The following is a 27,528-nucleotide window of genomic DNA, read 5'->3' on the forward strand; positions in this document are numbered from 1 at the left end:
TGAGAATATAAGAAAGCAGTAAGGAAAAAAAAAAGAGCAAAAACAGGCAAAATAGACAAAGGATTCATGATAGTGTGACAATCATAAGTTTCTGCTTGAACATGAGGTTAATCTAAGCATCGTCATGTGTTATATTTACATGCTGGACGAGGAGAAATGAGGCGTCTCGTGTGCATATTTCCATGAAAGCAGACTGTTTACATCTACACACTAGACTGACGACACAAACAGAATGTGCTACACAAGCTGTTAAACTAATCAATGTGTTTGTGATGTTTGGTGTGAAAACATGAACGTCCAGACTTACCTTTCAGGGCGATGACCTTGCTGGCCGGGTTCATGATGGCGCTGTCTGCAGAGATGGGCCTGCGGATGGGGTTGTTGGGGTCGGCCATGTCGATGATCACCACCTGCGCCTGCTCGCCCACCTTCTCCCGGATACAGATGAACTTATCCGACTCCATGGTCAGGGTGCTGAACCCGATGTTGGCGGGATTGATGCCCAGGTTCTGGAGCTGCAGTGAAGGAAACACTTGGTGAATCACAAATGAAAGATCAGTTGTATCAGTTATATCTGCTTTTTATGTGTCAAACTATATAACTCAAATATATATGTTTATTTACTATTTACAGGGAGTATGAGCCTGATTTCAACATCATATTTTCATTGTTACACACACAATTTATTGAAGTTATATCAGTGTTTTTTCAACAAATAAACTCCTTTCCTTCAAAATCAGTTTAACTTGAATCGTTCCATCATCTCTGTCCCTTATCTTATCTTAAACACAGACACCATGTCAACATGAACGTTCATCTACCTATATTGAGACAAACATCCAGGAGCCACACAATATAACTTGTAATTCTACTTTTAAACTCTTACTAGAACAACAACAACATCCACACATATAAATATCTCGATTGATTTTTCTCACGATAGAACAAAGAAGATATGATTCTATAATGAAAACAAACTCATGGTTTAACTTTTGTTTAAATGTTGATGTACAAGTTCTGAGAAAACAGTCTAGACTAACATCTTCTGCAAAATAACTATTGATCATTTACTCATTGACGACCAAATATTGTGAAGCTGCACATCTTTATTATATATAAATATAATCTTTAGTGATAAAATATAAATCGATCACTGAAAATCATGTTAATAAATGGTATGATCATCATACGGATCATGATTTTAATCTGATTCGACAACTTTTATGTCATTTATTTTATTGTTGCATTTGTTCTACACTGTATTACACTAAAATACTTCCTGATGGTGATTTCTATGAGATAACACAAACACTTGTGTTCGTAAATAACACTATAAGAAGTGTAAACACACTTTATCTCTTGATGAAGGCTGCTTTGAACGATGACCTCGGCTGTGACTTCACATCCATGTCAGATGGAGTTTGATCCGTTACTCACGTGATAAACCTGACAAGCGTCGGAACCGTTCATGATTTCATCAGATGATTGTACACACAAGTGTATCTTAATCAGTTAATGAAAGATTAAAAATAAAAAAGAAGCTCATCTCTAGTGTTTTGTTGCTGCCAGTGTTAACATAAAAAAATAAACTTTCTTTTCCTGAAGTATATCAGTGACAACCACAACAAAAGAGCTCCTATAAAAATGTATAAAATAATTTGACAATCTAATGGTTAAATACGGTCAGAATCTCTGGTCTTAAGAATCTTTGTTCTGAAGTTGCACTAAGAGTTCAATTGCATATTTATGTGTTTTCAGTTGGATTTTTACATTTTTATTGTTGCACGACTGTATCAAAGAACATTCCTTAATCTGTGACTTCAAATCCTAAACTAATGCTTGTGACAAACACAGAAGTTCACAGAGCGTCTGCACGACCGTCCACTCTAGGTTTTATCATTTCAACTTTGAACTCACCAGGCAGTTATAGTCGAGGAGGAAATACGCTTTTTGGAAATGTTGAATAATCAGTTGGATACACACACTTCTGTGTATATTTATCTCCACCTTGCCTTTTAAATTTGTGAACTTGTATCAATTTAAACGTATTCTGATACATTTTTTCCAGTCAACTGAGGATAAGGTTTAAGGAGAAACACTGAGTCTCGTTTTTAAATCGCCTTTTTATTTCCTAAAGATGGCCCTCGTGGAGATCCATCCTTCCAGCTGGTCCTTGAGCAAAAACCAAATCTTTAACACAAGCTTCTAAACTCTGATCCATCTTATCTGCAAAACCATAAACCAACATATAAAACACACCAGAAATAAAGAAGACACGTGTAGATGTTTTTAAAATCATGTTTTCTTGTAATGTCGTGACCCAGCAGCCTCCGTGACGTCACTGCAGCTGACAGCTCCAGCAAACTGACGAGCATCTCTAGTATAACTAACTAGTATCTCCAGCATCTCTACCTCCTCACCCCAGTGTCATAAACACACAACTTACACACAACTTACACACAAATATTACACATTTAACTCAACTCGGACGAAAACAGTATTTTTAACAGATTGACTTCGGTGACTCAAGATGTCAAATTTGACATATTTTTAAATAAATGTGCGACTTTACTAACGTTTATTAATACAACGACATAAATAAACATAAAGCGTTGCTTGTGCAGAGCTGACATGATGGATGAGAAGCTAGCAGAGCAGCTAGCAGAGCAGCTAGCAGAGCAGCTAGCAGAGCAGCTAGCTGCTAGCAGGGGGAGGGGAGGTCATTCATTTACATGGACGACAGATGCTCAACAAGAAGACGTAAAACATCACAATAGTTCCTATCATCATATATCCGTCAACATACCTGCAGGTGCTCCTGGAAACGGATCGGCAGGATTTGCGCCATGATGGATAACCCTCGCTCGTCCAGCGATATTAGCCGCTAGGCTAGGCTAGCTAAGCTAGTTAGCAGCGCGCTAGCCGCGACCTCCTCGCTGTAGGTCGGAGCTTCTCGGTGATAAACACAACAAATAACCCCGAGCTGTGGTGTTAGGCGCGTGTCCCGAGTCAGGATTCAGCATAAATGTTGGACGTTTCTGCCTCCTTGGTGTGTCTTCTGCACCGCATCGAGTGACAGCAGCGGCTGATCCTACGTCCAGAATCCGCAATGGCGGCGGAAACAGCTCAGCCTCCCGAGCCCGGAAGCATCGAGGCAGCTCTGGAAGATGATGCTGAGGAGACTCTGACTCTGATGATGATGCTGAGGAGACTCTGACTCTGATGCTGATGCTGAGGAGACTCTGACTCCTGATGATGATGCTGAGGAGACTCTGACTCCTGATGATGATGCTGAGGAGACTCTGACTCTGACTCCTGATGCTGAGGAGACTCTGACTCTGATGCTGATGCTGAGGAGACTCTGACTCTGATGCTGATGCTGAGGAGACTCTGACTCCTGATGCTGATGCTGAGGAGACTCTGACTCCTGATGATGATGCTGAGGAGACTCTGACTCCTGATGATGATGCTGAGGAGACTCTGACTCTGACTCCTGATGCTGAGGAGACTCTGACTCTTGACTGATGATGCTGAGGAGACTCTGACTCTGACTCCTGATGCTGAGGAGACTCTGACTCTGATGATGATGCTGAGGAGACTCTGACTCTGATGATGATGCTGAGGAGACTCTGACTCTGACTCCTGATGCTGAGGAGACTCTGACTCTTGACTGATGATGCTGAGGAGACTCTGACTCTGACTCCTGATGCTGAGGAGACTCTGACTCTTGACTCCTGATGCTGAGGAGACTCTGACTCTGATGATGATGCTGAGGAGACTCTGACTCTGATGATGATGCTGAGGAGACTCTGACTCTGATGATGATGCTGAGGAGACTCTGACTCTGACTCCTGATGCTGAGGAGACTCTGACTCTTGACTCCTGATGCTGAGGAGACTCTGACTCTGATGATGATGCTGAGGAGACTCTGACTCTGACTCCTGATGCTGAGGAGACTCTGACTCTTGACTGATGATGCTGAGGAGACTCTGACTCTGACTCCTGATGCTGAGGAGACTCTGACTCTGACTCCTGATGCTGAGGAGACTCTGACTCTGATGCTGATGCTGAGGAGACTCTGACTCTGATGATGATGCTGAGGAGACTCTGACTCTGACTCCTGATGCTGAGGAGACTCTGACTCTGATGATGATGCTGAGGAGACTCTGACTCTGACTCCTGATGCTGAGGAGACTCTGACTCTGATGATGATGCTGAGGAGACTCTGACTCTGATGCTGAGGAGACTCTGACTCCTGATGCTGAGGAGACTCTGACTCTGATGATGATGCTGAGGAGACTCTGACTCTGACTCCTGATGCTGAGGAGACTCTGACTCTGATGATGCTGAGGAGACTCTGACTCTGATGATGATGCTGAGGAGACTCTGACTCTGACTCCTGATGCTGAGGAGACTCTGACTCCTGATGATGATGCTGAGGAGACTCTGACTCCTGATGATGATGCTGAGGAGACTCTGACTCTTGACTGATGATGCTGAGGAGACTCTGACTCCTGATGATGATGCTGAGGAGACTCTGACTCTGACTCCTGATGATGATGCTGAGGGGTTAATCGTCAGTGTGAAGATTAACCCGTTACCCAAGATTTTTCTAACATTAATTCTGGAATTTAAAAAATGGTAAGAGCTTTCTCAGGGGCCACATTATACACTCAGGGGTCCCCAACATGTTTTGTTTTATTCTCTTATACTCGACTTACTCTTCAGGTAAACTAGACCAAAACAGCATCTTGACATGTCAGGAGTCACATTCTCATATGGATGTTTTCAAACAGTCATAATCAATCAATGGAAATTATATATGTTTTTCTCTCTTTGCTGCTCCATATCAAATGCCCCGTGAACCTGATGTTGGGGACCCTGATCTAATGTTTGTCAAATCACACCCGGATGAGAATTTTCAAACTAATGCATTTTAACTGCAAAGGACTTGAGATGTAAACACATTTGTAAAAAGTGGTGAATCAAGAAAACAATGTTAGTGATGGCATCAAATCAGTAGATTGACGTGAAGATCGTCATGGAAACTTGTCTTTAAATGTCTGAATTGGGTGGAATTAAAAAGAGAATTAATTATTTTCTTCAACCAGGCGACAGAAATAAAACTCCAGACCCCAAGTGTGCATTTCAAAAAGCAGCTGTATTCGACTATAAATGCATCTCTAATCCAGTGTCTCTAAGCTGTCGTTCTTATATTTCAGTGTAAAAATCCTAGACTCTATCAGAAAAAAGAAACGTTCAGCCCAAACAACAATGAAAACAATCGTCAAAAGGAAAGAAAAGCCCATTCACCAGTCATTTCAATTAAAATAGAAACACCATTTCATTCTCTCTTAACATTTCCCTCAAAACAAATATATATTTTCCATATATATATATATTTATATATTTATTCTCAAGGCAGTTGCTCGTGGCCAAATTATTCGACCTCATGGCCATTATCACCATTGTTTTCAAAAACAAAACACGTAGAAAACAAAGTTAGAATTGAGGAAATTAACCAGCAGGAGTTCTTTACTGGCCAACTGGGATCTCTTTTTTGAGTGAGGGGACAAGTCTGTCAAGGCAGTGGCACAAAGTCACACTCGACTCCGGAACAAGTGCAAAGCAAAGAATATACATTTTCTCACACGTCACTGATCGACAACAACGCTCCTCGTTCACAGCTCTCAGGTCGTCCTTTTGCTTGTCTGGGGCTCCAGGAGTGATGAAGTCTTTCTGTCCTTCACCACCGTGGAACGGTTAATCCACTCGGAGGGTTAGTCGTGTGGGGGGGGGGGTCCACTGATCCGACGGCTTCGTGGCAGTGAACAAGTCGGTTCTCGTGACGGTCGAGGGTCGTTTTTCTGACTCCAGCATCTTGATGTTACAGCAAAAGTAAAACTAAGTCCCTGAATACTGCGATACCAGCAAGTGCCGCGTCTGATGGCAGGAGTCACAAGAAGCAGGTTTTATGTTTAAAAAAAAAGGAGAATGAGAGACATTTCATTACGAGCTGATGAATGTGTTCAGATAAGGGACCGTGAGGAGTCGACTCTCGACACGAGTCCGGCCTGAGGAGTTCCCTGGTTACCTTGAACATGAAGCATGTTTGATACGTTTGAGCTCAAGAGTGTGAGAGAAGAAATAGAAAAGTGGAGGAGAAAATGAGAAATCCCTGGGCTACATATGAGGGTGTTGAGGAGGTGCCGGTGGCCTTGACCTCCTCCTCCGTCTATCACATCCCTCTTTAAACACCTGATACAGAACTATGTTCCTCTCTTCTGCAGCTCGCTTATGAAGGCTGGGAGAGAGAGACAGAGAGAGAGAGAGAGAGAGTTTGCATTAAATCAAATGGATGTTCAGACATTCAGTTCCATCTCACCTCCAATGATTTCCTCTTTTACTTTTTGAAGTTCCTTTCGAACCTCCTCCAGGATCTCCTGCACAGAAATTAAACACATGGATTTGTAAGTATTATTTTTAAATGTCATATACAACATATGTATTGAAGATACAGTATATAAAATTAACGCTAGAAACTTCACATTAGACAAAACAGCGAAACAGTGTAAAGGAAGTTTCATCACAAGTCAAAAACATAATAATATAATAAGAAAACAAAAGTACATTTGAATTAAACTTTCCCCTTTAAAAAATAGTTTAAATAAAGATATTATATTACAAAGTAACAAAAAAACACTGTCTTAACACAGTACATTCATATGAACATCATTTTATATATTTTTCTAAATAAATATAGGCTGAAATCTTTTTATTTACATTAGGCAAAATAAAGTGTATTGTCAAGACTCTGGCAATATGAATCGTATGCAAATACAGCTATAATATATATAAATATATTGTGATACTGTGTGAACAAGGATTTATTGAGTTTCTAATAAAGAAACTGCAGTAAAACTGTCACAGCATATATACACACAATGATGCTTAACATCAACTCAGAACAGATATTTGTGCTTCACAAGAGAATAAAAATAAAGTGAATATTTGTATGTTAATTGTAAAAACAAAACAAAGACATCAATTCAGTTCTGTTGAATATCAAAACCATACTGTGAAAAAATATTGTAATAGTTTAGTGTCTGGATATTTGATCACACTTCTGGTGATTCCACAGTTAGACGTTCTAACCTCATCAAGTCCAGACATGATTCTATAACTCGATCAGAAAAGCCAATAAAAGAAAAGCCGTGTCTAGGAATGTTTACGTCTTCACTGGCCTACATAATAATAATAATAACGATAATTATTACAGTGAACGAGAGACGTACCTGTTTCATCTTCTCTAGATCAGAGTCATCGTTTCCGCCCGAGTCATTACTGTTGCTCGCAGCTTTTGTCCTGCGAGAAGACGAAGAAGAAAGAAAAGGATGTTTTAAGTGTGATCACAACACTAGCGTGGTGGTCCACAGACGAGCCCCTGCACCAGGAAACCAGTCACCGCACAATGAAGTCAAGCTGCAGAAGAAGAAACTACTGAAGATTCACATGTTTTTTCTGATATTTAACACAACACAACTACACATCCTAATGCACGTCAAGACGAATATTACTCTCTACGTATTATTATTACACAATTTACCAAAGGAGATCTCCAGAGGGATTAATAAAGTCAATCCATCCATTATTATACTAGAATCATTATTCTTTCTTTGATACTTAAACTTTATGTTAAATATAATACTCATTTTGTTATTTAACACAACAAAACACAAATGGTTTTAATCAATAAGTTGGTTATTGACAGATTCATTTACATACGTTAGGAAAGTTGAAAAAATGACAGTAAAATCTGACATATTTGGTAGAATTATAGTAAAATATAATTTAGTATATATTCTATGCATTTGTCAACTTATCTATGATTAAAGTGTTGTGCTCAGGCTTTTATTCTTCTATATTTCTCTTTCAAAACACCTCAGAAAGTTTCGCCAATGAGACTCATTTCAAAACAGTTCCTGTAATTCGTGCCAGGATCCACGAGATGGCGCTACAGGCTACATGAAGCAGGGCAGCTACAGGACAGCGTGTATACCTGGACGTGTGAGACAATGAGGAAGTGGAGGAGTCCAGGCTCTTGGGGACGGAGTTATTCCTGTTAGTGAGACACACACTCGGGTCTTAGTGACACATTCAGAAGGAGGTGTGAGGAGGTGTGAGGAGGTGTCAGGGCGACTCCCGACACCACCCTGGGGACCAGACCGAGGGTGAGGAGCGAGAGGGCAGGATTACCTGGGCAAGGTGGACTTCTCCCACGGTCTCTTGATGGAGTCTGACGACAGAAAGTTCAGTTAAAGGTCGTCTTGAAGCGACAGAGCAGCTGAAAGAGAGACTCACCTCCGTGGTTATGAGACTCGGAGTCTTCCTGTGGAGGAGCAAACAAGTGAGTCATCACAGGAGCCATGAGTCATGAGTCAGGAGTCATGAGTCATTCATGGAGTCATGAGTCATCACAGGAGCCATGAGTCATCACAGGAGCCATGAGTCATTCATGGAGTCATGAGTCATTCATGGAGTCATGAGTCATCACAGGAGCCATGAGTCATCACAGGAGCCATGAGTCATTCATGGAGTCATGAGTCATCACAGGAGTCATGAGTCAGGAGTCATGAGTCATCACAGGAGCCATGAGTCATCACAGGAGCCATGAGTCATTCATGGAGTCATGAGTCATCACAGGAGTCATGAGTCATCACAGGAGCCATGAGTCATTCATGGAGTCATGAGTCATTCATGGAGTCATGAGTCATCACAGGAGCCATGAGTCATGAGTCAGGAGTCAGGAGTCATCACAGGAGCCATGAGTCATCACAGGAGTCAGGAGTCAGGAGTCAGTAGTCATGAGTCAGGAGTCATGAGTCATCACAGGAGTCATGAGTCATCACAGGAGCCATGAGTCATTCATGGAGTCATGAGTCATCACAGGAGCCATGAGTCATCACAGGAGCCATGAGTCAGGAGTCATCACAGGAGTCATGAGTCATCACAGGAGTCATGAGTCATCACAGGAGTCATGAGTCATCACAGGAGTCATGAGTCATCACAGGAGCCATGAGTCATTCATGGAGTCATGAGTCATCACAGGAGCCATGAGTCATCACAGGAGCCATGAGTCAGGAGTCATCACAGGAGTCAGGAGTCATCACAGGAGCCATGAGTCATCACAGGAGTCAGGAGTCAGGAGTCAGTAGTCATGAGTCAGGAGTCATGAGTCATCACAGGAGTCATGAGTCATCACAGGAGCCATGAGTCATTCATGGAGTCATGAGTCATCACAGGAGCCATGAGTCATCACAGGAGCCATGAGTCAGGAGTCATCACAGGAGTCATGAGTCATCACAGGAGTCATGAGTCATCACAGGAGTCATGAGTCATCACAGGAGTCATGAGTCATTCATGGAGTCATGAGTCATCACAGGAGCCATGAGTCATCACAGGAGCCATGAGTCAGGAGTCATCACAGGAGTCATGAGTCATCACAGGAGTCATGAGTCATCACAGGAGTCATGAGTCATCACAGGAGCCATGAGTCATCACAGGAGCCATGAGTCATCACAGGAGTCATGAGTCATCACAGGAGCCATGAGTCATCACAGGAGTCATGAGTCATCACAGGAGCCATGAGTCATCACAGGAGCCATGAGTCAGGAGTCATCACAGGAGCCATGAGTCATCACAGGAGTCATGAGTCATCACAGGAGTCATGAGTCATCACAGGAGTCATGAGTCATCACAGGAGTCATGAGTCATCACAGGAGCCATGAGTCATCACAGGAGCCATGAGTCAGGAGTCATCACAGGAGTCATGAGTCATCACAGGAGTCATGAGTCATCACAGGAGTCATGAGTCATCACAGGAGTCATGAGTCATCACAGGAGTCATGGAGTCAAGAGTCAAGAGTCATGGAGTCATGGAGTCATGGAGTCATGAGTCATGGAGTCATGAGTCATGGAGTCATGGAGTCAGGAGTCATGGAGTCATGGAGTCATGGAGTCATGGAGTCATGGAGTCAGGAGTCATGGAGTCATGGAGTCATGGAGTCATGGAGTCATGGAGTCAGGAGTCATGGAGTCATGGAGTCATGGAGTCATGGAGTCATGAGTCATGAGTCATGAGTCATGAGTCATGGAGTCATGGAGTCAGGAGTCATGGAGTCATGGAGTCATGGAGTCATGGAGTCATGGAGTCAAGAGTCATGGAGTCAAGAGTCATGGAGTCATGGAGTCATGGAGTCATGGAGTCATGGAGTCATGGAGTCATGGAGTCATGGAGTCATGGAGTCATGGAGTCATGGAGTCATGGAGTCATGGAGTCATGGAGTCATGGAGTCATGGAGTCATGGAGTCATGAGTCATGGAGTCATGGAGTCAGGAGTCATGGAGTCATGGAGTCATGGAGTCATGGAGTCATGGAGTCATGGAGTCAAGAGTCATGGAGTCATGGAGTCATGGAGTCATGGAGTCATGGAGTCATGGAGTCATGGAGTCATGGAGTCATGGAGTCATGGAGTCATGAGTCATGAGTCATGGAGTCATGGAGTCATGGAGTCATGGAGTCATGGAGTCATGGAGTCATGGAGTCATGGAGTCATGGAGTCATGGAGTCATGGAGTCATGGAGTCATGGAGTCATGGAGTCATGGAGTCATGGAGTCAGGAGTCAGGAGTCATGGAGTCAGGAGTCATGGAGTCATGGAGTCATGGAGTCATGGAGTCATGGAGTCATTCATGGAGTCAGGAGTCATGGAGTCAGGAGTCATGGAGTCATGGAGTCATGGAGTCAGGAGTCAGGAGTCATGGAGTCATGGAGTCATTCATGGAGTCAGGAGTCATGGAGTCAGGAGTCATGGAGTCATGAGTCATGAGTCATGAGTCACTCACGCTCTCTTGTGTCTTCAGCGGCACCTTCTCTCCAGTGTTGGCAGCTTTTCTCCTGCGAACACAAACACTCGTGTCATTGTTGAAAGTGTCTTGTAGAGTCTGATGCTGCGTCACATACCTGCGAGCCAAGATGGCGCTCATCTCACCCATGAGTCCTCCTCCTCCTCCTCCTCCTCCACCTCCTCCTCCTCCTCCACTTCCAGCCGAGGAGCTGCTGTTACGGTTGGAGTCGCCTTTAGAACCTGCGTCCTCCTGCTGATGCAGCAAAACACACAACATTACAACCAACAACAAACTTCATTAGTTGATATAAAACATTCACTTCTTCAGTTGTTCAGAGACTTCATTCACACAGAAGATACAATAGAAACAAAAACAAACTCATAATAAAGTGATTACAATTGAATACAAGATATCAACACGTTTAATTATTGCACAGGAAGAATGAGGTGGTGACTGAGGACGAGAGGATACAGTGAGTCCAGCAGCTTTTAAAGCTGATTTTGGACATATTTTGGTTTGAAAACAAATGAAAGTAGTTACGACTTCATCAAGAGTCATGTGGTCTGAAAATACTACAACACCAGAGTCAAGTACTGGACAATACTACACATATATACTTGTTACTACACTATCACAACACCAGAGTCAAGTACTGGACAATACTACACATATATACTTGTTACTACACTATCACAACACCAGAGTCAAGTACTGGACAATACTACACATATATACTTGTTACTACACTATCACAACACCAGAGTCAAGTACTGGACAATACTACACATATATACTTGTTACTACACTATCACAACACCAGAGTCAAGTACTGGACAATACTACACATATATACTTGTTACTACACTATAACAACACCAGTGTCAAGTACTGGACAATACTACACATATATACTTGTTACTACACTATAACAACACCAGAGTCAAGTACTGGACAATACTACACATGTATACTTGTTACTACACTATAACAACACCAGTGTCAAGTACTGGACAATACTACACATATATACTTGTTATTACACTATCACAACACCAGAGTCAAGTACTGGACAATACTACACATATATACTTGTTACTACACTATAACAACACCAGAGTCAAGTTCTGGACAATACTACACATATATACTTGTTACTACACTATCACAACACCAGAGTCAAGTACTGGACAATACTACACATATATACTTGTTACTACACTATCACAACACCAGAGTCAAGTACTGGACAATACTACACATACATACTTGTTACTACACTATCATAACACCAGAGTCTAGTACTGGACAATACTACACATATATACTTGTTACTACACTATCACTATATTTCATTATATATCATTGTATTGTGATACGTATCCACACACACACACACACACACACACACACACACACACACACACACACACACACACACACACACACACACACACACACACACACACACACACACACACACACACACACACACACACACACACACACACACACACACACACACACACACACACACACACACACACACACACACACACACACACACACACACACACACACACACACACACAATGACGAGTCTGGCAAATATTCCACAGGTTTACGACAGAGTGAATCATTAAACCACGTCTGCTTCATGCTTACTTTGGATACTTTGCGCAGCTTAGCCGCCGCTAGCGCTGCAGCCAAGCCGCCAGCTCCTCCTCCTCCTCCTCCTCCTCCTCCAGATCCTCCTCCACCACCAGCACAGATGTCTTCCGAGGGCAGGGGCGGGGCCGGGGGAGGTCCTGCGGGAGGAGGTCCGGGAGGGGGAGGGATGCCTGAGCCTGCTGCAGGTCCACCGAGGGGAGGAGGAGGACCAGGGGGCGGAGGGGGAGCAGGTGGAGGGGGCGGACCACAACCACCAGGGGGCAACGGTGGCGGAGCAGTGACTGCAAACGTAAAGGAAGTATTAGTCGCAGTAATCCTACATCACACAGCAGTGTTTTGATTTAGACGTATTGAAACATTTGACTGTAAACGTTTGTAAAACATGTATAAAATACAGAAAAGAGAACGAAAAATAAATCAAATAAAGGCAAATAAAAAGAAAACAACAAACAAAACACTGTTTTTTTGGAAAAGGAGTAGAAAGAAGTAAACAAAACCTTGAGAAAGCAATACATAACATACATAAATATTTGTGGTATAATAACATATAATAATATTATGATATAGTATATGCATGTGTTGAGAAAATACTATATAATACCCATTTACTATATAAAAATATACACATAAAAACTGCAGTATTATCCCTCTACACATAAAGTAATTGAATTGCAATATAACACTATTATTTACTAGATTGATCTTAGTTCTCACACACAGATCTTATATATACAATTACCCATGAAAATATTCTTGTACAAAGTACTTTTCATTTACCTGCTGCCGCTTGTCTTTCTCTCTCTTGTCTTTCTCTCTCCATCCGCTCTTGTTTCTCTCTTTCCTGTCGTTCTCTCTCCTGCTGCTCCAGCCTGTAGAACATTTGAAAAATAAATGTTACCATAGTTTAGTCCAAAAGTAGGTGAAATAAATGAAAAGGAAAACACTTGAATCGATCAATAATCAATCACAATAATCCCATTACATTTGATCATTCTATATCAGAACAAACATTCATTGGATGTAAACCATGGGTTATGGTTATGGTTATGGTCACAGACCACAGATCGAACCAAAGACTCTCATCTGGAAACATCTGACACACGACTCGACTCAAAATCATCAGTTTGTCGTGAACTAAGACGAGCCCAGGAGACCAGAGGTTGTTGGATCACATCCTAAAGCTGGAAGCACGATTCCGTTCATGCACGCAGACAGTGAAAGTGTAATTAATGTGGACCAGCGACTACATCTGTGCTGGATTTCAAAGGTTTTACTCACTAAGCCAGCACATGTTTACTAGCGATCACCCAGTGATTTGATGGACAGCTGCTCCGACCAATCACAGCCTCGCACAACTGTGTCACATATTACCTTTTAGTCCAAATGGGATTAAAAGGTCGGAGGTAAGTGTGCGCATGTGTGTGCATGTGTGCGCATGTGTGTCGCTGAAGGAGCAGATCAATGGGCGGAGAGAAGGTGCTGCGCTCCAATGTGTCATCTTTGCTGTCTGTTTAACCTTTGACCTGCAGGGGCCACTCTGGGTTTAGCCGTGTCAGACTAATGCCAGCAAATCCTCCATGTATGCGTGAAGCAAAACTGCCAACTGGACCACAGCGAGGCCGAGAGGCTCCGTCTTTTTTGGACTATTATGCAACGATGAGATTTAGCCAGAGTTTAATCAAAGTGACGACGGGCTCGTGCACACATGAGCGCACGAGACGGCGTGAAACAGAAGAAGAGATGGTCCGATCATAAGATCTTTGTTCTGGTTTCTACCTTCGCTGTTGTTCGATCTCTTCGGCAGACGGTCCGTTGGATGCTGGACGAGGAAGTGTTGCGTAGCCTACGAACACATGGTTATCACACGGTTAACAAAAGATACATTTGTCAAGTTATTCCTGGCAATAAAATGAAGATGCAATAGAGAGACAGAGAGAGAGTTTATCAAATTGTTTTTTAAAGCATTTCAATCATTATTTTGAATTGATTTCAATTATTTGTATTTTTTAATAACATAATTGAAAATACTTTAAAAAATGAATGATTTTCTTTATATGCTTGCAGTTTGATATTTACAATAACTCAAAAATATATTTTTTTGAATTAAGTATTTTTCATTCACAGTCTTTAAAATATAATGTGAAAATGTTTCTAGTTGAATATAAACTAGTTCCACCAGACGATACCAAAGAAGCACCGAGAGCTACTGATCGTGTTCTTTGATCAATGTCACATAGTAAGTAATTTTTATTTGTATAACACTTTTCCAGACCAGGGTCACAAAGCGCTTAAACAATCAAAACAATATTCAATAAAGTATATACTTTAAAGATCAAGATAAAACTGATAACACAACAGGAGTTCCAGAAAATCAAGGAAAAGCCTGAACATGACCGTCTGTGTGTTGCATGATTGGCTGAAAATTCAACAACGTAATTAGTTGAGATTATTCAAATAAATAATGAGATGCTTAATAACGAAAATTTAATTGTTCAATATTCTGATGCCACTGATGCACTTCATCATCTGTGAAGATGCAACAAATGATCACAAAACTATCGATCATTGAAGCATGAAACAAACATGACCTCGTGTTTAAACTGTCGTAGGGTCTCGTACCTGCGTCCGCCATGGAGTTAAGGACGTCCAGAGCATGTTGCATTCCGCTGGCGAACAGCGTGGCGTCCTCTTTGCTGCCGAAGTTGAGCCCCCACACCTGCCGGGCGTCTCTCCACTGGTGGAAGTTGGGCGTGGCCTGGTTGTACTTTAATCCTCTCACTATGGGGCAGTTGATGACCACCTGAGGAGAGATCAGGCACGTTTGTTCAACTCTTTTCAAAGATGTGATCGTCGTCTGAAAACAAATGAACAGTAGGGCTGCACGATATATCAGAAAAACATGTATATCACGATATACAAAAGAAAACATGTGATAATTTATCATTTTTTATTGTTTAAATAAAACATTTCTTAAATGATCACTTCGGCCAATCAGTGTCACGTTCTGTAAAGTTGTCAATTTGTACTTCTATGTCTCGTTGTTGTTTACGTCTCCGTCCGTCTGTGAACTGTGCAGCTTGTTAGACTCGGTTGCTATGGCGACGCGTTTTGGCTCAGTATATAAACAGAAGTAAAACCAACTTATGATCTAGTCAAACACTAGTGATCCAGTGAAGTAATACTAACTTATGATCTAGTCAAACACTAGTGATCCAGTCACTGGTCTTTTTCAACCTCCTTTGTTAAAGCAACATATTGTAAGAACTTTTCATCTCGTCTCAGTTGTTTTCTTAGAAGATCGTGAACTTCCAAACAAACCTGTCCGTCTCACTGTATGCTAACGAGCTAAGTTGTTTATGTTTAAAGCGTTGTTTATAAAGTGTTGTGTGCGTGTACAAGGAGATGGATTTATTATTGATTTGGTGATATCGCGACGGGCCGGCGGCTCCTCTCTGATGTCGCTCATGTTTGTGGGAAACCGATGCAAGACCTCAAAACTGAAGTGATATTTTTCTACGATCACATCAGCATAGAAATAAACGAAAAGGGGAAATATCGCCTTGTTAGCCTTCTCTAAAAACCTGGACCTCCACAACAGTACTAGAGGCTCAGTTTTTAGGTGAAAGAAAAAAAACATCGCACATATTTCCAATAGCGTGCAGACCTAAAATGATCAGTAAAACACTTAACAAAAAATAGAGAATTTCCAACTTGAAGGCTCGACACGTGAATGAAAATATAGATCCGGCTCTTTTACTTCCCAGTTGTTAGAGGAAAGTCAATACACTCTGACAAACAGGATAATAAAATCACTTCTGCATCAACTTCTACTCCAGGACTGATGATCCAGAGGGCAGCTGCACAAACAGGAGTGACACCTATAATAATATAAGAATAATAATAATAAAGAACGAAAACACATGTGGAGCCTCTTTTAACATCCATAAAAATTGAAACATTAAGCTTCAATTTACAGATGATCGTTCAAATGGGAACATATTAGTGCCTTTGAGAAACAAAGGAGGGATGATTCTTTTATTATTTTTACAATTAGTGAAAAGATGAGATGCTCATCAAAGACATTTGTTCTTCAAGGAAGACCTGGATCGAAGAAACCTGTTGGTTTAAACCTGATCAAAGGATGTTTAGCACAAGAGTTCACGTGTCTGTGCTTTTATTAGAAACGACCGTCTGAACACATTCTCATGAAAGCCTCTTAGCATGAACATGAACAAGTATGGACCTCAGAAGGAGGTCAATAATATACACGAGTCTAAAGTGTAAACATTTGTACATCATAAGTCAGGCTTGTCCAGTGTCGAGGCCATTTCAACCCCTCGGGGAGGATTTATATAACCTTGTTGTCAGTTTTTCACCAAACACTGACACAGTAAATATATGTTAACTGAGAGTCAAACATTTCCTTTGAATGTCAAATATCTTTAATGTGTGTTTTTTCCCATTTCAACCAATTGTGATGATTATTTGAAAATATCTTTATGGTAAGTGCCAGTTTTACTTTTATTGGTTTCTCACTTTATTTACAAATACATTTACATGAGGACAAACAACAACAATTACTTAAATAAAATATAATACATTACAACTAATGGATAGATAAATCCATATTAGACAACTCCACTCTTTGTTAAGTTGGCAGCTGTGCACCCCATAGTTTAACAACATTTAATAAAGGTTTAAACATTTCTTTAACCTCCTTTTAACCCCCGTGTTATCTCAGGGTCAAGGTGACCCAAAGGCCCTGAAAACAAATGTTTTGTGGTATCCCTTGTGTTGTCTCAGGGTCAAAGTGAACGACCTCCCTGGCTTTCATAAATGCATATGCAGTGGTGGAGGTCGTTCTCCATGACCCAGACAACACAAGGGATACAGCAAACATTTGTTTTCAGGCCTTTGGGTCACCTTGACCCCGAGATAACACTGCGATAATAAGAGTGTACAATAATTAATAAAATAATGAATAACACTGATGTTTTTTTTCAGTCCAACTCAACATGTCATTTCTTTTTCATACATTTACAATCAATTTATTTCCTTTAGCACCAGGAGTCCAAAGATCTGAACCTTTGCAGTACCTGAACCAGTACCTTTGTAATTCCGGTTGCTGGTTCAAGTTAAAATGACTTTCTGTTAGAAACATCTGAATAAGATCAATCTTGTTTGGTTGTGTTAATGTGCATCTATTCAGTGAAGAAAACGACTGGACTTTGGACGTCATAAATAAGGTTTTCTCTCCACACACCGTCAGACATCGCTATCCATCCTTTCTTTTTATGTGCCATTGTCCAAAAACCTTCTTCCTAATGGACTTCCTTAAAACGTTCGCTACGATTAGACTCTTCCCCAATTTGTCACAGGAAACAAGTGCGTGGTCGGGGTATCTCACAGGAAACAACCACTTACGAGCGCTCTCTGGGGATCTCTGGGGAACTCTGAGGAACTCTGAGGAACTCTGAGGAACTCTGAGGACATCCAGACCCGTGGGCAGTGAGTGAGCCGTCGATGGTGTCGCCTGCTTCCTGGTGATTCGCCACATTCACAGACGGATCATCTGACGAGTCACTCTTTGCTCAGAGAAATAAAACAAGTCTAAGCGCTCGATACGTCGCTCAGAGATAATGAAACACGACTGTCTGTGTTGATTCTGTGAATCGCAGTCGGTCAGATGAGGTTTTTATTATCAATCGAGGGATTCTTGCATCATCTGGATTCTGCTCCGGCTAGTCTTGAATTCAACTCGTGACACAAGATGATCCTTTAGAACAATTCTCATCCAAACTGAATCCAACTCAGAGTCGTTTTTAAATGACACTCTTGAAGAGTTTGTTTTAGGGCCAAACCGATTATTTTCCTAAATATTGCAATTATTTTTTCAATGTCCTCTTTTTTATGCATTTCTTCTCTAATACAAGAAATGATTAACAATTTACAGTAAAATGTCTTTCTTTGTGATGGTTTAGATAAAGTTATTAAGCGATTTTTAGATAAAAGTAAAATTAAGCATACTTAAAGTTTATAAAATTACTTTAATTACACTTCGCAAAAAGACATATTTATATATATATATATAATAATAATAAACAATGTCCTGAAGGAGACCTCCAGGGGGATCTATAAAGTTTATCCATCCATAATAAATTCACTGCAAATGCTTTAAAAACTCCTGCCAAACGTGTTAAAAGTGATGTAAACACTTGTGTTTATGAGTCGGTAATAAATCACACAAAAGTGCAGCGTAAAGAAAAGTGAAAACACTGATCTTCGAGCACAGTCTTACACGGTTGTTACTCCGTCACATACAAATGCATGTCTTGTCATACATTATAATTTACACAATTTGAATTGTGTGATTGTACAGGGTAACAAACTTAGCGCGCACACACACACACACACACACACACACACACACACACACACACACACACACACACACACACACACACACACACACACACACACACACACACACACACACACACACACACACACACACACACACACACACACACACACACACACACACACACACACACACACAGATGCCACTAGAAAACGTCTCCATTCAAATTTACGAACCAATGTGAGGATGTTAACGTGTAAAAAACCCACTGTAGCGTGATTTTAGATGCGCTCGGCGCCGCTCTTAAGTCACGTGACTCTATGGCGGCTTGAAATGAAATGAATATAAGATTAAATAAAATAGAAACCATTGCGATATAATAATCACATATTTTTCATAACTCGATTATATCGCAAATGTGATCAATCGTTCCGCCCTAGTTTGTTTATTCATTCATTTGTTGTGCTACTTAAAATACATACATGTATAGCATTGATCAGTAAATAAGTAAGTATTATATATTTGTATAGCGCTTTTCTGGACCAGGGTCACGAAGCGTCATCACACCAGTGGCCACAATCCTTCAGACGTTCTAAATCACAGCACGAATGTATTTTCACAAAACTGTGATTAACTGCATGTACGAGTCTGATGGAGATATTTTTAAGAGGCTGCTCCTAAACACTGACATCTTCATAAGTCAAAATATCAACATAATCGTCCATCTACTTTGATTTAAGACAATCATGCGGCACATAGAGTCAAGTGTCGGAGTTTAAAATGTGTGGAATAGATCATTTTAAGTCAAGTGGACCCGATTATTGACTGCACTGAGTTCTTGTTCTCTCTTCTTCCTCCCAATAGTCGGCAAATCACACAGTCTGGTTCTACTTGAGGTTTCTGCCTGTTAAACGTTTCTCCCTTGCCACTGTTTTATTTAAACTCTAAAGTGTCTTGAGATAACTCTTATAATTCTACACCTTGATTCTCCATATGAAGTCTTTTGTTGCTCAGATAATATCCTTTATCTTTGAATGCTTGAATATTAAATGAGCCTCAAAGCAACAAATAAAAACCCGCGAGGACGAGCGACTCACCTGCTGGTCTGTTTGCATCTTGCGTCCGACTATCCTGAAGGCGTTGGTGGTGGGATTGTGATAGATCTGGACTCTGCTGAAAACCTGGGCTCCAGCACCTGCCGGGAGCCACTTCTTGTTGCCGTCATCATAGGTCATCACCGTGGCCCGAGCCTGGCAAATACTGGACTCACTGCGAGAGAAGAATATGGTATTTAATATAGTTGGTACAGACGGGAATGTACATCAAACACAAATATATTTTATGGTATTTCTGGCCAAGTATACTGCAGGTCCGTTTCATCTACTCCATGAATAAATAACATTCATCCTTTTCCTACATTTCTACTCATTTGAAGGTTTCTCAACACAACAAAACTTCTTATCTCGCCGACACTTTAAAAGCTTTTACCTGGAGAAACACGAGTTGGCTTTTATTATGAAGTCGCGACAGGTCAGCGACGGCTAAATTTAGTGCTAAGCATTTTCATAATGGTGCGAGAGAAAGTGCAGCACATTAAAGACCAGGGATGATGGAAGAGTATTTACAAGAAACACACCTTTGACTCTTTCACCGAGTCAGAGGCACTTGAAATAATGATTCAGTTACTAAGTCTGAAGTGAAATAAGTATTGTGTATTTAATACTTTGATGGCTTCACCTCATTTGTTTTAGACACACAGATGTGCACAGAAACAACCAACAAATGTAATAGAAATATAGATGAAATAAACTACAAAAATCTTGTTTCTTATGAACCTTAATAATGTCTGGAATTCCAAAGTTCATGTGGTTCTATTCAGACAAGAACAGGAAGAGGAATATTTGTAAGAAACAAAATAATCCAACAAACAAGATATAATCGACATTTTGTGTTAAATAATGTGTATAGTTTCACTGAAACTCACTGACCACCGACTTCGAATGAAAGCCTGAATACAGATCGTTCATCTCAGACCCTCAGTCTCTACTGTCTCTATTGTTCAGAGACAGACGTTCCGTTGAAAGAACCTTTCACGCCTGCTTGATCGATGTGGTCGAGGCAGATGTTGGTGTAAAAATACATGCGGTGAAATGAGTCACACTAGATCAGTTAAGACTCATCTTACATGTAAATAAGTAATATTTCTAGAGAGCTTTTCTAGAACAGGGTCACAAAGCGCTTGAACAATCAAAACAATACCCGATAAAATATATACTTAAAAGGTAAAGATAATACCGAGACAAACACAGGGGTCTCAGAAAATTAAGGGAAATCCTGCACGAATAAAAGTGTCTTGAGATGTTTCTTGCAGGAGTCGGTAGACTCCATTCATGTTTTATTATTACAGCCAAGACTCTCTAAAATCAGCAGTAAAACCAACAAAAGTACAGTTGACACTCGACAGTGTTGACTCTATTCGCACTGAAACAAAGGAGAACTCTAGAATGCGTTTCTGAAACGTCAAAATGCAGGCGCTGAAGCTGATGTAGACGCCGTTCAAGGATGTAATCCACGAGCCACAGATGGACTCTCAAAAAACTACATTCAACAGTTTGGATTAATCTGTGATTATGTTCACCCCTGGGCTTAGCATCAGATAATTAGATCTGAAACTTGCGTGTTTGGAATCTCTGCCCGGATTGAAACACAACTTAACATAAACAGGATGTGAAAACTTCATGGAAAAAAAAAGGATAATTTTTACGCCAACAAAACTGAGTCACGTTCAGGAGAAAAGTAGTTTGATCCGAAACCAGTTGCCAGCGAAAGAACAAAGAAGACCAACAAAGACAGGAAGTTGTGCAGAGCTCTGGAATCCTTCATAGACTTTATTTGGGGTAGAAAGTCTGGACATGAACAACATTTATAGACGGACATAAACCTGCACACAGGTTGTTTATTCTGTGAGACAGACGTCGTAGAATCCAAGAGAGAACAGGCTGAGAAGATTACAAATATAATTAAAGGTAGATGGTCCTCAACTTAAATACCCCCCTTAAACCACTAATCCTTCCCCCTCTCCCCCCGATCTGTCTCCTTTACGATAGCATCTAATTCTTCCTGTGACACCGAACCAGAACCACAGCCCACTTCCTGTTGCCATCACTGCCTTAAAAGGCTTCATTTGTGGCAGTCGCCAAAAATCCTTTCATGAAGAACTCATCATGGAAGTCTCTGGTAAACTCATCAAATACATCCTGAAAGATGTCAGGCATTAAAGGCAAAGGTGGAAACAAAACAAACACCTGTTGTTGAGGAATCTAAAACTATGGTAACCATTTTAAGAATTGCCACACATCTTGGTTAGGTGACATTTGACTTGCAGAAAAGAACAAAAGGAAGTGTGTAACATTTGAAATGGTGATGCATGAAACCGAGTTGAGGTGAGGCAGACTCGAGTGATAAACAATAATATTCACCTTCATTCGAGTCCTGAAGTGAAGAAAGATCAGCTTGTGTACATGTTTGCAGACTAGGACAATAGATATCTTACAAAAGCATCAACCACATTTAAGGATATTCGTCATGAAAGAGAGAACAAATGAGCTCTTCACTTTCATTTGTAGAATGTTTTAAATTTAAAATAGTCTGTGTGGAAATGGATCATATCTATCAAGTTGTTCCATTAAACGTTCTGCCGTTTGTTTCTAATTAAAGTTATTTTATAACAACATTTGATGTTCAGGTGTTGAAGTTCAAATTGTCTTGCTCTTGTCGTCTCTGCTGCATCTTGACTTTTATCAAAGGATTCCAGGGTCAGTGGAATGACCTTGTCAGGGTCAGTGGAATGACCTTCTCAGGGTCAGTGGAATGACCTTGTCAGGGTCAGTGGAATGACCTTGTCAGGGTCAGTGGAATGACCTTGTCAGGGTCAGTGGAATGACCTTCTCAGGGTCAGTGGAATGACCTTCTCAGGGTCGGTGGAATGACCTTGTCAGGGTCGGTGGAATGACCTTGTCAGGGTCAGTGGAATGACCTTGTCCGACATGAGAATCTGTGTGTAAAACTGGTTCCATACAAGTATCGTGTCACTCACTAAAGTGCAGAAGCACCGATTCAAGATTCATTTTATTACGTTTGCATGTAAAAGTGTTTTCTTAGCACTCAATGATAAATATCCCAGGATTAACCAAATATACGTTAATGGAAGTGAGATGTTAATGAAGACCTATGGAAGTATATAAGAGAAGATCAGTGTCGTCATCATTTTAAAACTTTGATTTAAGCATTTATTTAGATTTAATTTTTGTCCTATATTGATAGGTTATTTCTTTATTTTTCAATTATATAATTACAAGATTTAAATACTTCCGACATAGCTACAACAAGTGACATCACTTCAGTCCAAGAATGAGAAATACTGCAGCACTTCCTGGTCTGATGAGCATCAGCCATATGGTTGATTTGCAGCGAAGGCTTCTGGGAACTGGGAGGGGACAGAGACTCGGACCTGGAAATGGATGCATATTTAATGGCAGAGAAAGTGATGGCGAAGATGTGGGACTGAGAGTCGAGCAGCTGCATAATTGATGGTCGTGCAGACACCGAGACTCTAAGAGCTTCACGTAGATAAAGACCAGGACGAGTACACACCTGTCCACACCTGTCAACACCTGTCCACGTGTTGACCTTTGTGCCCCGGCTGCACAGGTCTGAAGAAATGCAGCTCGACAGCCTCTTCCACACCTCCATCCAGATCCAAGACCACCACCGGTCGGTGAGGAGGGACTCGGCCAACTGACCAGCCAAGTTAAGAGCTTTGCACCAGAAATAGGTCAGAGGCCGACGCTCTGCTCCAGACTTAAGTCGACGAACTTTTAACTCCTCGAGCTCCTGATACTGCAGACGTGAGTCCATGTTGTGAGTCCTACCAAGTCCAAGAGCAGCTATGTTTACACTCTAGAGTGGCTCGTGATGGATCAAGATTCTATCTAGTTTAGTACAATCAAAGAATACTTTAAACTCTCCTGGAACTACACAGCAGAAGTTATATCAACAGTTACATCACTCACAAGAATGTCCCGCTCACTTGTTACTACACTATCACAACACCAGAGTCAAGTACTGGACAATACTACACATATATCCTTGTTACTACACTATCACAACACCAGAGTCAAGTACTGGACAATACTACACATATATCCTTGTTACTACACTATCACAACACCAGAGTCAAGTACTGGACAATACTACACATATATCCTTGTTACTACACTATCACAACACCAGAGTCAAGTACTGGACAATACTACACATATATACTTGTTACTACACTATCACAACACCAGAGTCAAGTACTGGACAATATTACACATATATATATATACACTCGTTCCTACACTATCACAACACCAGAGTCAAGTACAGGACAATACTACACATATATACTTGTTACTACACTATCAAAACACTAGAGTCAAGTACAGGACAATACTACACATATATACTTGTTACTACACTATCACAACACCAGAGTCAAGTAATGGACAATACTACACATATATACGTGTTACTACACTATCACAACACCAGAGTCAAGTACTGGACAATACTACACATATATACGTGTTACTACACTATCACAACACCAGAGTCAAGTACAGGACAATACTACACATATATACTTGTTACTACACTATCACAACACCAGAGTCAAGTACTGGACAATACTACACATATATACTTGTTACTACACTATCACAACACCAGAGTCAAGTACTGGACAATACTACACATATATACGTGTTACTACACTATCACAACACTAGAGTCAAGTACTGGACAATACTACACATATATACGTGTTACTACACTATCACAACACTAGAGTCAAGTACAGGACAATACTACACATATATACTTGTTACTACACTATCACAACACCAGAGTCAAGTACTGGACAATACTACACATATATACTTGTTACTACACTATCACAACACTAGAGTCAAGTACTGGACAATAGTACACATATATACTTGTTACTACACTATCACAACACCAGAGTCAAGTACTGGACAATACTACACATATATACTTGTTACTACACTATCACAACATCAGTGTCAAGTACTGGACAATACTACACATATATACTTGTTACTACACTATCACAAAATCAGTGTCAAGTACTGGACAATACTACACATATATACTTGTTACAGATATATGTAAACAAACCTCTAACTTCTCCGTTGATAAAATGTAGTTTATAAAAGATTGCGATTTAATTTAATTAAAAGCAGTGAATGTACTATATAAACAGTTTGTTACAATGTTTTTTGCTTTTATTTTAACAATGGCTTCATCAATTTATCTTAACAATCACAAAGAAGTAGATTTTATTGTGATATGAATTATTTGTATTAGAGAAATGAAAAGGACATTGAAAAATAGTTGTGCGATAAAAAAAATAATCGCACTATTTAATAACAATATCATGGAAAAATAATCACAATAGATTATTTCACATAATCTAAAAATATAAACTACAGTGAAAATGTTCCCATGTTAGTTGACACAAGTGAAAATACACTTTGATGGTTGGTATCTTTGATCACTGCTAAAAGAAACTGCTACAATTATTCAACCAACGACACTTTTTCTCTCGGAGGTAGTTGTACAAAATGTAAACATGCAAAAAGTAACAAACAAAAGTGTAAAGAAGGCTTTATAAACTTTGTATCCTTGATTATATTGATGTATTATGTTTACACTTAAAGCATTAACAAAAAACAAACAGTATTTTGAAAAGTTACAGAGAAAACAATAAAACAGTTAGAGTGTTATGGTTCTATTATGAAGATATATTTAACATACATTCAACAAGAGTGAACAAGTGTCAACAGGTCACAGCACGACGGGGTCACTTGCACTCTCACACATGTCTGTATAAGGCTCTGATCTCTGGGCAAGTCCATTCAGGTCCGGTGGCTTCACCTCCTCAGCAGCTGAACCGCCCATCGGCAGCATCGCCTCCAGTTAAAGAGGAAGCTCAGAACTTCGATAGCATTTATTTTAGTCTCCAATTCCTCCTCGCCGTCCCCAGAGAGTGGTCGGGTCGAGAAAAAGACCTGCCTAGTCAGAGTTATTCTGGGCGGCCGGAGGAATAACTCTCTGTGGGTGGATATCAGAGGGTGCAGCCAGACTCAATAAGACGCTGATTCACACGACTTCAAGATAAGGAAGGAGACATGTTTGGATTAGTAACACTCTGAACAAAGAACTTGACTGTGTTCATCAACAAGTGTCTAAACCAAACCACTTCTCCTCTCTTTTCACACCTTTTCAAATCACAGCGTATTTTTGGCTCCGAGAGCAAACAGAAGAACCGACAGGACGTGCGAACATTACAAGACTGTCACTTCTACAGAAAGAAGAAGTCCATCTTATCTCATCACCACAGACAAGAAGCAAGAAACAAGAGAGAGTTCTTTGAACAAAGCATTAAATATAAGAGCAGAAATAAAGGAACTTCCGTTCTCTTGTGGAAGTGGTTGAATCTTCTGATGCCGAGTTTAGAAAAGATGCAGGAAAAACATGGTGACATTTGTGGTTTAGATGTAAACATCACTGTCACTCAAAGGTTCTTTTGCAATGGAAATTATTTTTCATTCATTTTTTTTGGTAAGAAAACAGCTTGTAGTATAAATTGACCAAAGATGAAAAATATGTTGTATACGTGTAATTTTATTTTTGTAATAATAGATCATGTTAAAGTGATCTATGAAAAAAAAGTATCATTCAGGAACTGGTATTGTAGTATTCGAAGGCATCTTTATAGAAGAATTTCAATACATATACTATGTGATCCCTCTTCAGTATATATTTTATATATATATATATATATATATATAAAGTCTGTTTCAGGGACAGATGATTGTCCTACTCTGATCAAATGCACAGCTACTCTTTGCTATAGTGTTTTCTTAAAGTCTTAAAACATTAATTTGTTTTGGAACTTTACACATTGAGTGCAATATTCAAGGAACATCTACAGAATCGATCCTGAGAAGAACATCAACCACTAAAGTGCATCAGTTGAGCTAAAGAGCTGTAACACAAGCATCTGATTGTATTTGTTTTATTTCAATGTAAAGTTTATTGTCTTGTAAATTGGGACAGAAAATGACTTTTGTATAATTATTGTTGTGTGACCAAAAAGAAATGATGGCACAAAAGAGCAGGTTCATAGTTCAAGGGTGAGATACTGAACCTAGATAAAAGTTAAAAACCGTACTTTAAGTCCGAGTTAGAGACGCCAGATCTCGTGAGAAATGTTTTCATTTTTCACCGCGACGCCTCAAAAGATGAAGTGAGACAACAACAAAAATACCAAATTACAAAAACAGCAGATGCAGACAGAAGTGAGATGAGGAAGAACATCAGCAGGTTTCAGAACCCACACCTTATCTTCACCGTCGACTACTCACTGGAAATTAATGTTTAAGAAAATGGTTACACAAAACACAGCCGCCCACAACAAAACCTGGCATAACATGTTGAATAATTGATTCACTGTTAACATCC

General features: G+C 40.4%; 2 protein-coding genes across 4 annotated transcripts in view; both read right to left on the reverse strand.

Annotated features, from left to right (window-relative positions):
- LOC148074624 (clathrin heavy chain 1-like) overlaps positions 1 to 3,213 on the reverse strand; it is a 42,058-nt gene extending 38,845 nt beyond the window's left edge. Inside the window, exons 1-2 of one of the 2 annotated variants that reach the window (XM_087796468.1) lie at positions 2,807 to 3,213; positions 308 to 515 (exon numbers count right to left, since the gene is read on the reverse strand). In XM_087796468.1, the coding sequence (XP_087652594.1) occupies positions 308 to 515; positions 2,807 to 2,848 (250 nt within the window). In that variant the 5' untranslated portion in view covers positions 2,849 to 3,213. The remainder of the gene's footprint in view (positions 1 to 307; positions 516 to 2,806) is intronic. The other variant, XM_087796469.1, reaches the window with a different exon arrangement.
- A 1,929-nt stretch (positions 3,214 to 5,142) lies between these two features.
- The window catches only part of vaspb (vasodilator stimulated phosphoprotein b), a 32,118-nt gene continuing 9,732 nt past the window's right edge, over positions 5,143 to 27,528 (reverse strand). Inside the window, exons 2-14 of one of the 2 annotated variants that reach the window (XM_087795632.1) lie at positions 20,034 to 20,205; positions 15,195 to 15,375; positions 14,352 to 14,418; positions 13,353 to 13,444; positions 12,570 to 12,856; positions 11,023 to 11,159; positions 10,905 to 10,956; positions 8,362 to 8,389; positions 8,257 to 8,296; positions 8,060 to 8,119; positions 7,296 to 7,365; positions 6,386 to 6,443; positions 5,143 to 6,304 (exon numbers count right to left, since the gene is read on the reverse strand). In XM_087795632.1, coding sequence (XP_087651758.1) covers positions 6,270 to 6,304; positions 6,386 to 6,443; positions 7,296 to 7,365; positions 8,060 to 8,119; positions 8,257 to 8,296; positions 8,362 to 8,389; positions 10,905 to 10,956; positions 11,023 to 11,159; positions 12,570 to 12,856; positions 13,353 to 13,444; positions 14,352 to 14,418; positions 15,195 to 15,375; positions 20,034 to 20,205 — 1,279 coding nt within the window. In that variant the 3' untranslated portion in view covers positions 5,143 to 6,269. The remainder of the gene's footprint in view (positions 6,305 to 6,385; positions 6,444 to 7,295; positions 7,366 to 8,059; positions 8,120 to 8,256; positions 8,297 to 8,361; positions 8,390 to 10,904; positions 10,957 to 11,022; positions 11,160 to 12,569; positions 12,857 to 13,352; positions 13,445 to 14,351; positions 14,419 to 15,194; positions 15,376 to 20,033; positions 20,206 to 27,528) is intronic. The other variant, XM_087795633.1, reaches the window with a different exon arrangement.

Source organism: Callionymus lyra, chromosome 7, assembly GCF_982586985.1.
Source record: "Callionymus lyra chromosome 7, fCalLyr1.hap1.1, whole genome shotgun sequence".
NCBI lineage: Eukaryota > Metazoa > Chordata > Actinopteri > Syngnathiformes > Callionymidae > Callionymus > Callionymus lyra.